This window comes from Hylobates moloch, unplaced genomic scaffold, assembly GCF_009828535.3.
Source record: "Hylobates moloch isolate HMO894 unplaced genomic scaffold, HMol_V3 SCAFFOLD_13, whole genome shotgun sequence".
In the NCBI taxonomy this organism is placed as follows: Eukaryota; Metazoa; Chordata; class Mammalia; order Primates; family Hylobatidae; genus Hylobates; species Hylobates moloch.
Genome location: NW_026652288.1, coordinates 53223950 through 53240704, shown reverse-complemented (window position 1 = coordinate 53240704; position 16755 = coordinate 53223950). Strand labels below are relative to the sequence as shown.

At 34.7% G+C, this 16755-nt stretch overlaps 1 protein-coding gene across 3 annotated transcripts in view; it reads left to right on the top strand.

Annotated features, from left to right (window-relative positions):
• The window catches only part of CPNE8 (copine 8), a 231768-nt gene that overhangs the window by 104521 nt on the left and 110492 nt on the right, over window positions 1–16755 (top strand). For all 3 annotated transcript variants that reach the window (XR_009209480.1, XM_032173689.2, XM_058426966.1), the window contains exons 7-9: window positions 2433–2496; window positions 10966–11069; window positions 16164–16268. Coding sequence is in view for 2 of the 3 variants with exons in the window: in XM_032173689.2 (XP_032029580.1) it covers window positions 2433–2496; window positions 10966–11069; window positions 16164–16268 (273 nt within the window). In the remaining variant the exon portion in view is untranslated. The remainder of the gene's footprint in view (window positions 1–2432; window positions 2497–10965; window positions 11070–16163; window positions 16269–16755) is intronic.

Below are 16755 nucleotides of genomic sequence, written 5' to 3'. Positions count from 1 at the left end.
TTTGTCCTTTTAACAGTTAAGGAATAATTAAGTGCTAAACCTTGCAGTATCGACTTTAACATCAATAGGAAAGCAGAAAAGGCTGAGCTTTGTGTAAGGCTGCCTAGGATAAGGTTTTCTTGGAACAAATGGAACTTCATCTGGGGTTATGGAAAGTTTGAGGCAAAACAGGGAACAGTTAACAAGCTATAGTATATCAAGGCATGGGAATGAACACCAAGAAAAAGTAAACACAAAATGTCACCAAATTGATGAAAGGAGAGGGAACAGTGAAACCCACGGTTTTAGATAGGTTTTAATAACCTAGTAAAAAACTTAGAAACCATGAGAACATTTTGTTCTATAGTCATGCACTACTTAACAACAGTGATATGTTCCGAGACATGCTTCCTTAGGTGATTTCATTGTTGTGAAACCATCATAGACTCTACTTACACAAACCTAGATGGTCTAACCCAGCAGTCCCCAACCTTTTTGGTACCAAGAAGCAGTTTTGTGGAAGATCATTTTTCCATGCACTGGGGGTTTGGGGGTAGTTTCGGGATGATTCAAGTGCATTACATTTATTGTGCACTTTATTTCTATTATTATTATATTATAATGAAATAATTATACAACTCAATATCATGTAGAATCAGTGGGACCCCTGAGCTTGTTTTCCTGCAACTAGATGGTCCCATCTGGGGGTGATGGGAGACTGTGACAGATCATCAGGCATTAGATTCTCATAAGAAGTGTATACAACTTAGGTCCCTCGCAGTTTACAAAAGGTCCGTGTTCCTATGAGAATCTAATGCTGCTGCTGATCTGACAAGAGGCAGAGCTCAGGTAGTAATGCCAGCGATGGGGAGCTGTGGAGGCTCAGCTTGCTGGTGCCTGCCGCTCACCTCCTGCTCTGCAGCCCTGGGGTTGCAGACCCCTGGTCTAGCCTACTACATACCTAGGCTATATGGTATAACCTCTTGTTCCTAGGCTACAAAATGTACAGCATGTTACCTCACTGAATAGGTAATTGTAACATCAGTATTTGTGTATCTAAACATAAGTAAACATAGAAGAGACACAGTAAAAACATGAGATAAAAGTTGTAAAATGGTATACCTGTGTGGGGTACTTACCATGAAGGAAGCTTACAGGAATGGAAGTTGCTCTGGGTGAGTCTAAGTGAGTGGTGAGTGAATGTGAGGCCCTGGGACATTATACTACTGTAGGCTTTATAAACACTGTATAGTTAGGCTACACTAAATTTATTTAAAACTATTTTTCTTTCTTCAATAATAAATTAACCTTAACTTACTATAATGTTTTTACTTTAAAATATTTTAAACTTTTTAAAATGTTTTAATAATAACGCTTCTCTAGAACACAAACACATTGTACAGCTGTACAAAAATATTTCCTTTCTTTATATCCTTATTCAGTAATCTTTTTTCTGTTTTTAAGTTATTTATTTATTTTTGCTTTTTAAACTTTTTTTTGTTGTTGTTAAAAACTAAGACACAAAGTTATACATTTACCTAGGCCTACACAGGGTCAGGATCCTCAGTATCCCTGTCTTCCACCTCCACATCTTGTCCCACTGGAAAACCTTCAAGGGCAATACCATGCATGGAGCTGTTGTCTCCTGTGATAACAGTGCCTTCTTCTGGAACATCTGCAGGACCTAAATGAGGCTGTTTTTACAGTTAGCTTTTTTTTTTTTTTTTTGTATGTGTAGAAGAAATACACTTTGAAATAATGATAAAAAGTATAGTATAGGAGATACATAAACAGTAACATATTTGATGTTTACTATCATTGTCAAGTATTTTGGACTGTACACACATACTTTGTATGACTGGTAGCACAGTAGATTTGTTTGCCTCAGCATTACACCAACACATGAGTAATGCTGTGTGCTAAGATATTACATCATTAGGCGGTAGAAAGTTTTCAGCTCCATTATAATGTTATGGGGCCACCAATGTATATGCAATCTGTTGCTTATTGAAACATAATTAGATGATGCATCACTATTACATTATCTTGTATTTTATTATATATTAGACAATATGGAGATATTGAAGATTCTTGAGGAGAGGATCAACATGTTTAAAGTTATGTTGAAAGTTTAGTCTCATTGAGGGCCAGGTGTGGTAGCTCATGCCTGTAATACCGGCACTTTGGGAGGCCGAGGGGAGTGGATCACCAGAGGTCAGGAGTTTGAGACCAACTTGGCCAACATGGCGAAACCCCATCTCTGCTAAAAAAACATACAAAATTTAGCCGGGCCTGTAATCCCAGCTACTCAAAATATATTTGTTAGGGTAGAACCATGTTATTATTATATGCTCTTTATTAGAGTACATAAAAATAAACATGATATACAAATTTATATTATATAGTATTAATATAACACATTAATGTATATAAATATATTTTTGTTGTTTTAGAGGAATTCCAGGGAAGAAATGTGGTACAATCATACTTACAGCAGAGGAATTAAACTGTTGCAGGGTAAGTAAATATTTCTTTGGTTTAGAAAATACTTCCATACTTCAAATGCTATATCTAAAATTGTACTTAACTAATTAATTTTTAAGTAATTGTAGCAAAAGTGTTATATAATTTTATAATCCATAAAATATCATTTTAGATACTTAGCCCTATGACCAGAGAGACTGTATTTCGTAGTCTGAAAAGTATAATCAGTTATTTTAATAATCTTTTTAAGGAATTGAAAGTATTAAAATAACACCTAATATCAATACTGCTTTTTAAGCATTAGTATAAGGAATAGTCAGTTATACCAATCAGTTCAATTACTGCAAAATTTTTTGCAGTATTTTTGAAGATCTGTGTGTAATCCTGAAGGAATATTTCTTGTCATTTGAGTTTACCCCATTTGTATAAGATATTTCCCCCAATTTTTCTAATTTAATTAATCCAGAATTTATATTGGTTCCATCTCTTGTTAGCTTGGGAAGTCCACATTTGAAGAAAGGATTAGCTGCCACTACAGCTAGCAGTATGACTGCAGAGAGTGCATACACTGCATTTTTAGAACATTGCTATGTTTAGTTGTGATTTGCTGATGCATCCATTGAGTCATGATTAATGATTTCACTGTTGTCAAGAAATAGGGTGATAGCTATGACATTCCACACTGAAAGTAACAATGACCAGCTTAATCTGAAATCAATATTGTCTGTTTAATGTGGGCCAACAGATCTCTGGGAATTGGTATTTCCAGAGGAAAAAATTTTTCCCTAGGTTACCTCTAGTGCCCTTACTTTTAATTGCTGCTCGATTGTAGGAACAGAAACTCACCCCAAATACCAAAAGCTTAACACTTTGACATTGATCAGAGTTTTTATAGAGAGAGCCATAGTTTATTTTATTATCTCAAGAAGTTGTCTGTTTAACTTTTAGGTAAATTCTGTGGCTTTATTTACATAATACATTTCTGGTGGGACGTGGTGGCTCATGCCTGTAATCTCAGCATTTTGGGAGGCCAAGGTGGGAGGATCACTTGAGCCCAGGAATTCAAGGCTGCCGTGAGCTATTGTGACACTGCACTCCAGCCTGGGCAACAGAGCAAGACCTTGTCTCAAATATATATATATATATATATATATAAAATATCTCTCAAATATAGATAGATGATCAATAGATAGATAGCTGAGATAATATGCTCAGGGAATCATATGATATTACTTGTCAGCAAATGATAGAAACTGGGTATTACAACTGATTACATACCTTTGGGATTCTGGGGGTGGGAGTAGAACAGTGAGATAACAATAGGAACTATAATAACAGATGAGTGGAAATAATTAAACACTAATATTAGAATTTAAGTCATTTAAAATAACGTAAATTGAAGCCTTCCTATTGTTGTGCTCATTGTCTTTGTCCCCTTGGGCATGTCACGGTCATATCAGTCTCAATTTTCTCATCTATAAAATACCCAAACATGCCCACGTACAATGCTGTTAAAGACTATCAGACTCATTAAGTTTTTGTTTTGCTACTAATTTGTACTTTGTCTGATCAAGACAGTTGACTGCTTACTCTGAGTTTTACTTTTCATATTTGAAGGGCAAAAACCCAAAAAATGTGAACTAACCACTAGACTATTTAAAAAAAAAAATATCTTCCAGTCCTGGCAATCAACTACCATAACATTAAGTTTGGTACTATAATGTACATAAAAGTAGTTTGCATATACTACACAATGCCTTAGAAAATATCGCATAATTATTTAAATGCAGCGATATTACCTATCCTATTTTTGTAGTTAAAATGATACAATAATTTTTTAAATTATATCATCTAATCATCATTTATGCTTGTCTCAATTTGCTAATGTTTAAGATAATATATGTTCTGTATGATAAAGGAGGAAAGAAAAAAGGAAGCTCACAGTCAATAAGATACATGTTCTTTATGGTGATATTAACATGCTATTTTGTCAAAATCTTGAGTTCATTGAGCAGATTTTGTGTAAATGTGTCATGAATACAGTACTATCCATTCTATTTCAAAGTAGAACCAAGATACCAAGACATAGGTTGAGTATGGACAGGCTGCATCCTAAATACCTTCCACTCTCAGTTCTACTCTCCTGTTGGAAGAGCTGGGAAAATTCTTTTACCAGGCCTTAGTAAATGAAAGGGAATGTGTCATTTAGTGGTCTAGGTATTTTTATCCCTCTTTTACAATTAATTCAGTAACATCTGGAATTATCTTTCAATGAGTCAACACATATTTCTCATACTTAGAGATTATAGATTAATATTTTTATCAATATTGTTTCAAATCTTGGTGTAACTTCATCTTATGTTTTCTATGTCCTGATTCTTGGCCACAGCCTTATTGATCATCAGCATCATTTTTAATACTAATAAACTTGAAATAGTATTTCATTACTACATTAGTATAGTAGAATGCACAAGTGTACTCAAAGCAATGTTCATAGTTACTTCAGAAGAATCAATGCTTTTTAAATTTATACTTTAGGGAACATTAAAAGTATTGGGCATTATTATTTATAATGTTGAATGCGATCATTTTAATTCACCTACAACATCATAAAAATGTACATTTTTTTCTTTAAAACGAGTTGTCAGTTATTAACTTGTAAAATGAACATAAGCTTTAGAGTCAGCTCACCTACATTTTAGTCTTGCCTTTTTCACTATTTAGCTGAGTGAGGTTATATTGTTGAAGCTTTAATTTATGCATTTGTAAAATCACAATTTTTAAAACCAGTTTATTAGGTATAATTGGCATACAAATAGCTGGACATATTTAATGTATACAGCATGGTGAGTCTGGAGACAGGTATATACCTATGCAACCATCACCACAATCGATGTCATATAATATATTAGTCACTTACAATGGTTCCCCCTACCCTGCTTATTTTTTATTAATATTTTTGTGATAATAAACAGCATAAGATTTACCCTTTCAGCAGATTTTAAAATATACAGTGCAGTATTGTTAACCATAGGTATTATACTGCATATAGTAGATCTCTATGACTTACTCATATTGCATAACTGAAATTTTGTGCTCCTTGATGGTACCTTCCAGTTTCTTCTTCCCCTCAATCCCTGGAAACCATCATTCTACTCCCTGCTTCTAGAATTTTGACTATTTTAGAATCCTCATTTAGGTTACAATATGTAGTGTTTATCTTTTTATGGCTGGCTTATTTCACTGATATAGTGTCTTCCAGGCTCATCTATCTTGTTGCAAATGGATGGATGTTCTTCCTTTTTAAGGCTGAATAATATTCCATTGTTTTATATATATGTGTGTGTATAAATTATATATAACATTTTCTGTATCTATTCGTCTGTTGATGGACACTTCATTTGCTTCAATATCTTATTTGTGAATAATGCTAGAATGAACATGGGAGTTCAGATATCTCTTCAAGATACTGATTTCAGTCTCTTTCTTTGGATATATACCCAGAAGTGGGATTGCTGGATCGTACAGTAGTGCTGCTTTTAATTTTTGAGGAACCTCCTACTATTTTCCACAGTGGCTGCACTAATTTGCATTCCTACCAACAGTGTACAAGGGTTTCCTTTTCTTTACATCCTGACTGACACTTCTTCCCTTTGCGTTTGTTGTTTGCTAGTAGGCATTCTAACAGGTGTGAGCTAATCTTTTGTATGGATTTGCATTTCTCTGATGATTGGTGATGTTGAGCACCTTTCATATATGTGTTGGTCATTTGTATGTCCTTAGAGATATGCTTATTCAGGTTCTTAGCCCGTTTTTAAATTGGGTTGATTTTCTATTCTTCATTTTTATTTATTTTTAGTTTTTGCAGTATTTTTGAAGATTTGTAGGAGTTCCTTATATATTTTGGAAATTAACCTTTATGGTATACAGTATCTTAGTCCATTTTGTGTTGCAATAAAAGAATATCTGAGACTAGGTAATTTATTTTTAAAAAGGAGTTTATTTAGCTCACTCTTCTACCAGCTGAGAAGCTCAAGAGCATGGTACCGGCTTGTGGTAAGGGCTTTCATACTGTTTCACAATGTAGCAGAGAAAGTGAAAGTGGAAGCAGACATTTGTGAACATAGGGAAACCTGAGGTGCACCCTAGCTGTATAAAAACCCACTCTTAAGAGAATGAACTCATTCTGAGAGAATTAATCCAGTCTCATTCAAGACTGTGAAAGCAGCACCTACCTATTTATGAGGGATCCGCGCCCGTAACCCAAACACCTTCCATGGGGCCCCACCTCCCAGCACTGTCACACTGGTGATCAAATTTTGACATGAGCTTTGGTGGGGACAAACAAGTCATAGCAACCACAGCATATTTTCTACTGTTCTGTAGGTTGCCTTTTTATTCTGTTCGCTGTTTCCTTTGCTGAGCAGAAGCCTTGTAGTTTGATGCAGTCCCACGTGTACTTTTGCTTTTGTGGCCTATGGTTTTGTATCATACCCAAGAAATAATATCCAAGGCCAATATCACAAGGCTCTATGTTTTCTTCTAAAAATGTGAATATTATTAATACTTCCTTTAGATGGATACTTTACAGGAAAGAAATGGTAGCATTTAAGAGATGTATAGTTCATAAATTTATACAAATATTTATTTGTAGTGTAATAATCCTAATTATCTCAACTTATTTTGATACAGTTTTATTCAAATGCAAATTTTATACTTAATTAAATGCCACAGTAAAAACTAATGTAGTTTAGAAATTATGTTGGGAGTGTATCTTCACTCAGTATTTTTTTTTTTTAAATACAGGGTCTCACTCTACTGCCCAGGCTGAAGTGCAGTAGCACAATTTTGGCTAAGTGCAGGCTTTGAGCTCCTGGGCTCAAGTGATTCTCCTACCTCAGTCTCCCTCCTAGCTGGGACCACAGGCAGGCACCACCACACCTGGCTAATTTTTTTTTTTTTGGAAAGAGATGTGGTCTCGCTGTGTTGTCCGGGCTGGTCTTGAACTCCCAGACTCAAGTGATCCAAGCCCCCCTTGACCTCCCAAAGTGCTGGGGTTACAGTCATGAGCCACTATGCCTGGCCTTTTATGTAGTATTTTAAAAGTAGCTTGAAATTTTTCATACAGAATATTTTTTGTTTTTGTTGATTGATTGAGCAGTGTTTACAAAATGTTATTATGTCCTTGGAATGAATGCTTAGAATAGAATGGCAAGAAAAAAACAGTACAAAACACACCACCGCAACTCCCAACCCTGGTCCTTGTTTTTAATGAACACATAGTTTGTGGGAAAGAGAGACATTAGTCGGCTGACTATGCAGGTAATATATGTCATGATATGTGCCAAGTGCTTCAAATATATTATGAGAGTACAGTAGGGATCTAATTTATATTAAGCCTTGGGGGGATCACTGGGCCTCTTTGAGAAAGTGACATTTAAGCTAAGACCTAAAGAAGGAGTAGTGTTTGCCAGCCCAAGGATAAGAATTCCAGCAGACACAGCTGTATAAGGTCCTGAGGTGGGAAAGGCATGTGTGGGTCTGATGTGAGATGGCCAGGGGTGAGCAGTGGGAGATGATCGAGCTAAAACATTGCCAGTTGAAGGTGGAAAAGGCTGGTCAGAACCCATTAGATGTTGGCCTTTGCGGACCATGGTAAAAGTTCTGCATTTTTCCTAAATGCAAGGGAAAGCCTTAAAGCATTTTAAGTTGTGAGCAACATGAATTTTTCATGTTTCAAGAATCTTATTCTGTCTGCTGAATGGAGAATGGATTGGATACATCAAAGAATGGAAGTGGGAGTAAGGAATAAATGTCACTGAACATGTCTGGGTGAGAAATAAGATTGAACTGGACTGAGGTGGTGGCAGCAGAGCCAAAGTAAAGATTTGAGCAACATTTTAGAGGTAAATGGTGCAACTGATGGTGGATTGGATAAAGGATCAGGAAAAGAGAAGAGTCAAGGATGGCTTCCTTGGGCACTTGGGTGAATGACAATGCCACTAACTGAGCTGGGAAAATTATAGGAGAAGCAAGTTTATGGATAGACGTTAGATGTTCAGATTGGAATATGTTAGAAGTGCCTGTGAAACATCCAAGTGGCTTTATTCAATAGAACGTTCCTTATATGTGGAGTATTAAAGAGAGGTCTTAAGAAATGTATTAGGTGACATTAAGCATAAGGCATAAAAACAAAACAAAACTTTGCAGTGATGCTTGTGTATTTCTAAAAGTATATAAATACTTTTCCTCTCAAACAAGATTTATTTTGTGCTTGATACAAATGTACCATTTAATCCCTGCTAAGTTGTTAACCTGGGTAATGGCAAGAACATTATTTTTCCTAAGGCTATATAATTTTCTGCATTGAAATAAATCTTTATTTTGAATCAGTTATTCATTTTGCAAGCCCTAAGGAATATAATTTGAAAAATTAAATTTAGTATTACATTTACCAGTGAGCCTATGAAAATTCATGCTTTTATAATAATACACCTCTGATGTTTTATTCACAATCTATTTGAAATAAACACATTTCATTTATCTATTATGCATTGTAAGTATACAGAATGTTTCTTGGAAGTTTATATTTTGGCCCAGGTGCTTTGGGAGAAATGTGTAAAAGTGTAATGTTTTTCTGCAAGAACAATGTCCTTGGAATGTCCCCATGTTCTTAGAAAGCCATTCTCTCCCCAGGGCATTTAAATATATATGGAAATGAAAGGGCATTCAGAATAAACAAACTAAACCAAACAGCTCGTCCTTTTCGATGCTGCCCTTGATTTTATAATTTGATCATCCAGAATGATTATTTCACTGCTTCTATAATAGATAATATAGACCTTTTTGATCTTTAAACCTCAAATCTGAAAAGAACATGATATGCTTGAGAGGTCTGAGGTGACAGTAATGTCCATATTGTCCTTACCTCTGTTGTCACTATACCTTGCTAGAATGTATTTCCTGCTCTGTTATAAATGTTCCTCTGATAGAAGTTATCACAGCTACATGCTAAAAGTAAAATAAAATAACACTATACCAATACTTTTGAACATGTGAAATTAAGAAATCTGACCTTTCCAAAGGTAGATACTGCCTTGTTCATTACCCTATTCCAAGATTCTAGCTTGACTATTGCTTGTGAAATGTTTGCTAAGTAAGAAAATGAGTGAATGAATGAATGATAAAGGTGGCATCATGTTTTGTGTAGTCTCCTGGAATTACGGAAAGAAAATAATTAAAAGTTGAGGTGTATTCTTAGTAAGTATTGCTGGACTCTGTAAGATAAAGAAGTGATGAATAAGAGAATGCTTTTTCAGACATTGTTAACATTTTATCACGTAATATTCAAAATTGTTACCTCTTTGTTTAATCTGAGTTACTTTGCCACTTCACCTCTTTCCAACATTTTAAGCTTTCCTGTTCAGTTAAAACACACACAAGCCTGTAATCCCAGCACTTTGGGAGGCTGAGGCAGGCGGATCACGAGGTGAGGAGATAGAGACCATCGTGGCTAACATGGTGAAACCCCGTCTCTGCTAAAAAAAAAAAAAAATACAAAAAAATTAGCCGGGCGTGGCAGCGTGTGCCTGTAGTCCCAGCTACTCGGGAGGCTGAGACAGGAGAATGGCGAGACCCCGGGAGATGGAGCTTGCAGTGAGCCGAGATCGCGCCTCTGCACTCCAGCCTGGTGACAGAGCGAGACTCCGTCTCAAACAAAAACAAAAACAACACACACACACAACCCCACAAAAGCATTTATTTTGATTTTAAATAGCAATACATTTTCTACTTTAAAAATGGTTATCAATAATGTGTTATGATACCCTGGCCTGTTTTCCTTTAAATCATGTAGTTGCGAGTGTTTGAGTACATAAATTGGTTTAAATGATCGATTTGACATAATAATTAACATGCAAATTGTAATTTAAGTTACAGAAGAAAATTGTTTTTAAATGTAGTTACTGATTCATTATACTATACTTGTATATGATTAAGAAAGTAGGAACTTTCCTGTCCCCAGATTATAAACTATGTGGTCAATGTTTATCTTTCTTATTCCCCATCTAATCATCTAATACATCTCAACATTTTATACGTACTAGACATGTAGTAAAAACTTAGTAAATATTTCCTTAATGAACAGGAATTTTTTTAACTATGTTCTAAAAATGTGTACCTGTATAACCGAAGATATGAATGAGGATCCTATATTATAAAATCGAGTACCCGGCATCACCTAGCTTAATATCACTTTTCAAAGGAAAAATGTTAAAAGTTTTTGAAAAGTAATAGTTTTGTAACTACAATGAAATTACCAGCAAAATTTTTAAAGTCATATAACCCTTTAAAAAGTAATTTTATGTTGTCTGGAATTCTCCCAAACTTGGCCATTTGCATTAAAATAGCAAATATGTTTTCTTGTCAAGTCTTGTTTGTAATCTGCAGTTTCTAGTTATTTATAGCCAAAATCTTGAACTGTTTTACTAATTTTGTTTTTAGGATGCTGTTTTGATGCAATTTTGTGCAAACAAATTGGACAAGAAGGACTTCTTTGGAAAATCAGATCCTTTCCTTGTATTTTATCGAAGTAATGAAGATGGCAGGTAGATTTATCTTTTATGCATTTTAACTATATGGTAATGATGATACTTGAATTATAATTATTTTTCTCAGAGAAGCTCATTAAATTGATAAATGAAGTAAAATAGTTTGAGATTTTAAAAATTGATATGTTTTTTGCATCTCAAAATAATGTGCAACTTTATAAACATTTTATGTTTTGTCTGATACTTAAAATTAAAAATTTCCAGTTTCATAGAAATATTTCCTCTTTATTTGTTATAAAATTATAACATTGAGTTAATAGTTTAGGAGAATTATATTTTGTGAAAACCCGAATGCTGAAACAAATATATTTTGTTACAGGTTTGAACCAAAACCATTTTCTTAGAGAAGGATATGGAGCTTATGGGGTTTTTTTGCCAATAATATCTGAGTCTAACTTTCAGTAAAAATGTTCATTATAGTCTAGTAATTTGAATACTTTTGCCAGTTATGATTAGACTAATTTCTATAAATTTTGAATATGTCCTTATGAGTTATAGACCATAATTTAATATGTATGGCTCTACTATTAAATATATCTGACTTATTTTTTGTGATTCATATTGTACTATTAGTATTTGTGAGAATGTTTAGTTGTTAGTAATATGGCTAATTTCTGTTGTCTAGATTTAAATAATAACCTTGCTACTTAATAGCTATAGTACTATGGCAGGTTTTTAACCTATGTGAGATTCCGTTTTCTCCTCACCTGTAAAATGGGGTAGTAATCATAGCTACCTCACAGGGTTGTTGATCAGATTAAATTAGTTACTATACAAAAAAATTACTAAGTCTGACACATAAGAAGAACTTAAACATTAGCTAATATTATTATATATAGTTAATATTTTCTTTTTTGTTTTTTTAACTATGTGTAATATATCAGCTAAAGAGAACAGGTTATTTGGAAATTAAAAATGAGGGGAATAGAATGGGAAAAAATGCTACACTTATATATGAAACTATACAATGTGTTGTCATGTAATAAGTATAAAATGTTGCATAATATAGATAGTTTGCTATTCAAAGTGAATGCACTGGCCAGTTTAAAATGATGGTCTACTTATTGGGAGATGTTTGTTGACGCAGCTGCTGAGCAACTGTTGGATATATTTGCTATAGTGTTATACTATTAGATTTTGTGTATTTCCCGTCCTTTTGGTGGTAAAAATGTCAGTGTCATATGCATCTGAACACTAATTTTATTTATAAGAAAAATGTTGGAGAGTGAAGAAAATAATATTTGCCAGGCATTTCAAAAATAGAGGAAAAACTCAAGAATGATTCTGAATTTCTTGAATGAAAATGTTCTTATGAACTACTTGCTCCCTGAATTTTCTATTTTTATTCTTATTGAATAGAATATAAATAAAGTTTTCTTTATAAAGATTAGTTGTACAATTGTAAAATTTCACTTTATCACACATCTAATGCTCTTAGTGATACTTTTATTAGAAAATGTATTATGCTTGTAAAAATGATGTTCACAGCCGGGCACGGTGGCTCACACCTGTAATCCCAGCACTGTAGGAGGCCGAGGCGGGTGGATCACGAGGTCAAGAGATTGAGACCATCCTGGCCAACATGGTGAAACCCCGTCTCTACTAAAAATACAAAAAATTAGCTGAGCGTGGTGGCAGACACCTGTAATGCCAGCTACTTGGGAAGCTGAGGCAGGAGAATTGCTTGAACCTGGGAGGCGGAGGTTGCAGTGAGCCAAGATCGTGCCATTGCACTCCAGCCTGGGCAAAAAGAGTGAAACTCCATCTCAAAAAAAAAAAAAAAGTTCACTCATTAAATAAAATCTAAATATTAAGAAAAATACAACTAATCCAAAAATGTCAACTAATTTGAAAAAACTGTTTTTAAAAGTTGGTGAATCTCATTTCAGAAAACTTTCCATTTATATTTACACACAGAAACCTAGTTTCCCAGCTTGATCCAGATATTTTATGTATGTATACGCACACATAGGCTTTGTTGTATTTTGAATGTATACAGATGCTTTTACGCCTCACTTTTTGTCTCTATTTTTAACTGCAAAGATTCTAGCTTTATTTTAAATATTTTTTTAATATGGGACTATTTCAAAAATTGCCTAATACCTAATGTATTTGTGGCTTATTTCATAAGAAAGAGAAAAACTTAATTTCTACTGGAAGTATTAATTAAAAGCCTTCATACTATATGACCTTATACTCATATTCTTGCTTTGACATTTATTTAGTAGTTTGACGTTTATATATGATTGGGTAATAATTTTCCTTTGGAATAGCTATTTTTGATAAATGGCCTCACTTAAAGTATCTTAATACCTGTTATTCAATAAAAATATATTTTTATAATACTATTTGTAACACACACATTATATTTATATAGAAATACTTCTGAATGTTAGGAAAAGCTACACTGGATTCCTGGCAGAATTGTTATGAGTTACACCAGCACTGGAATTCTTACCAATGAGGTTTTCCTGTATATATGGTATCTAATACATTAGAAATGAGAACGATTAATAGGCAACAAATGACTACCTGACTCATAAATATCTCAGTAAGAAGGACGTGCCTTCCCTCAGAGGAAATGTTTCAAGTGTCAAAAGCATTTAATTACTGCAGCTGGTGACACTAGGAATATAAGAGAAATTTTGATTTAACTATAAGCAAAGAGGCCAAAAAGTCAGTAGATAGTTGAACATGTTGGTCTGAAGATGGTCAGTTGGTCTCTCAGTCTAATCTCTCTCTCTCTGTCTCTCTTTCTCTCTTTTTCTCTCTCTTCCTGTCATCTATCTAGATATCATCTGTTTAGCTATCTATATCACCATACCAAAGACTTGCCATATATTAGAATACGATACAAGAGAAGAAATTCCCTTTGCAAATCTTTAAGAATGTATTTTATTTTTATGTATATATCTTAATGAATATATTGTTTCTGAAACAAACCAACATACAGCTCTGCCTTCCCTCTGTAATTTGTTTTCTATGAATTTTTCTTAACAATTTTTTGGTACCTTTGCCTTTTCTCTGTGTTCTGAGCCCCTATAGTCCTCCCCTAACTTGCCCTATCCACTTTTATTTTCTTCTTCTGCTTTAGACATCTTCATCACCCTTCGAGAGTCTTCTCTGTCTGCCCCTCTGTCTTACTTGTAATGCCTTTTCCCCCAGTGACTCCTAAATTGCTTCAGGTGAGTCAGCTCTGAGAACATTTGACCACAGATACATTTTCCTGGGCTCTGTCAGTGTAATGACGTGAGTTTCCTTAGATGGGTGAGGATACTACCTGGAAGGAGAAGGCACTAATGCCGTAAGTCTTGTAATAAAAACTTGATCCTTTCATAAAGTATTATGTTTCTATCTTATCTCTTAATAGAAACAAATCCCTCTTGTTTGAGAGTAGGAAAATGAACTTGAAGACTTATCAAAGGGGGGATATTTCATCGTGGGGGTTAGGGGCAGTATATTCACTATGGTATTTATTAGTATTTTCATGTGTCATTACTGTTAGGTAATTGCATTTGAAACACTTCATGACTAAGGTCTTGATGAAGGTTTATGTATTGTTTCAGTGAAGCTCACTTTGAATGCTTCTAGCTCAGAAACTGCTGCATAAATTCACATGAAGGAAGAACATTTCCAGGGGCTGATTGATGTCTTAAGATTGAATAGTTTTGTGGAAATGACACTGGAATTTGAATCAGAAAACCGTGCTGAAGACTTCATGAATTTTGCCCCATATTTTGAATTGCTGTCTTCCTTTCCTTAGGAATTCTTTAGATATATAGAACCAATAGTTTAGATAAAGAAAGAACCCACACACCGAGTGGTCTTTCTGTAGATTCATGATGTGATGTTAAACTTAAATGGGCCCTTGGGGCTCCCGAGGAATTCTACTTCTTTTTCCTAATCTATGAACATTTTCTTTATCCCGGACACTTTATCACTAATGTCCCATCCTCCTTCTTTGCTCATTGTCATGCATCCTCTTTCATAAGAAAATGGTGGCAATTGGAGAGCTTCCTCCTGATCCCACAACAACATTAGCCCATGTACTCTGCCTTCCTGAATGTTCTTGCAGAATGACTATCTGGCCTCTCAAGGGCAGCTCCTCCACCGATGCTCAGAATCCCATCTACTCTCACCTGCTTAAAAGACACTGCTCCCGGCTGGGCACCGCGGCTCATGCCTGTAATCCCAGCACTTTGGGAGGGCGGGGCAGGTGGATCACGAGATCAGGAGTTCAAAACAAGCTGGGCCAAGATGGTGCAACCTTGTCTCTACTAAAAATACAAAATTATCTGGGTGCAGTGGCAGGCGCCTGTAATCCCAGCTACTCGGGAGGCTGAGGCAGGAGAATTGCATGAATCCGGGCGGCGGAGGTTGCAGTGAGCTGAGATCACGCCACTGCACTCCAGCCTGGGCGACAGAGACTCCATCTCAAAACAAACAAACAAACAAAAACATTTCTCCCACCTTTCTCTCATGCATCAGAAGTGGCTTCCTTTCTACCAGATCTTTTCCTTTACCAGACAACCTTGCTGATATTTCTTCCATCTTGAAAACAAAAATTAAAAGTAAAAACAAGAACAACAAAAACCTTTCCTGTGATTAATCCTTTTTTTTCCCTTAAATTAGCCTAATTTTTTTCTTTTTCTTCACAGCTAGACTAAAAGTTCACACATTGTGCCTCAGTTTCTCTTCTCTTTCTTAAACCCACTCTAAAACCAGGTTTCTTTTCTCTACACTCCAACAAAGCTGTTCTCAAAGTTGCTGGCGACCTTCATATTCTTAGGGACCTATGGATATTTTTCACTCCATCAGCATATCACCACAATTTTTACAGAGATTGTTTACAAAACAACTTTAGGATTTATTTAATTTTCAGATTGCTTTTGGTAAATTTATTGCAAAGTAGATTATGGTGAGGTGATCTTTCAGGTTTTAAAGTCATGTGTCTCTTTCCATGAAGTGATGTAGCAGCAACAGCAGAACTGACTATTCTGAACAAAAAGTAAGCAGAGGAATGGCTACTAAAACAATAGATCAATTAAAATAGTCAAATCATGCAAATAACTGAAAACTTTTTCTTTACAGTTTTACAATTTGTCACAAGACAGAAGTTGTCAAAAACACTCTAAATCCAGTATGGCAAGCATTCAAGATCTCAGTCAGAGCATTATGTAATGGAGACTATGACAGGTAAGAAAGATAGTTTATTCAAAAATCTTCAAATAACTTTTAAAAAAATCTATAGTGATTTGGGGAAGTGGGGTAAGTCGGCTAATTAAAATTTGGTTAAACTTATTTTCCAAAAATGAAAATATGCAAATACAAAAATACATTGCATATTTGCTTTGAATTTTAATTTATTATTCAAAAGTTATTTCAGAATCTTCATTGCCCTAAGCCTTTTCTATGGTACAGTCCTTCTAGAGTGGAACAAGTAGAAACACGAAAGTTGCAACACTATGCTTAGACATATTATCAACCCTGAAATACTCTTGAAAATGTTATTTGGCATAACTCATGATTGCTGACTCACAAAAGTTCTGTAGTTGTAGCACAGGAGATTTTAATGTTTCACAATTACCTGGGTAAGGTGGTCCTGAGGATTTTCCCACAATATACCTGAAGATTTCTTAATATCAAAGTTTTTTTCTTATGAAACTTTATTGTATGATTATAA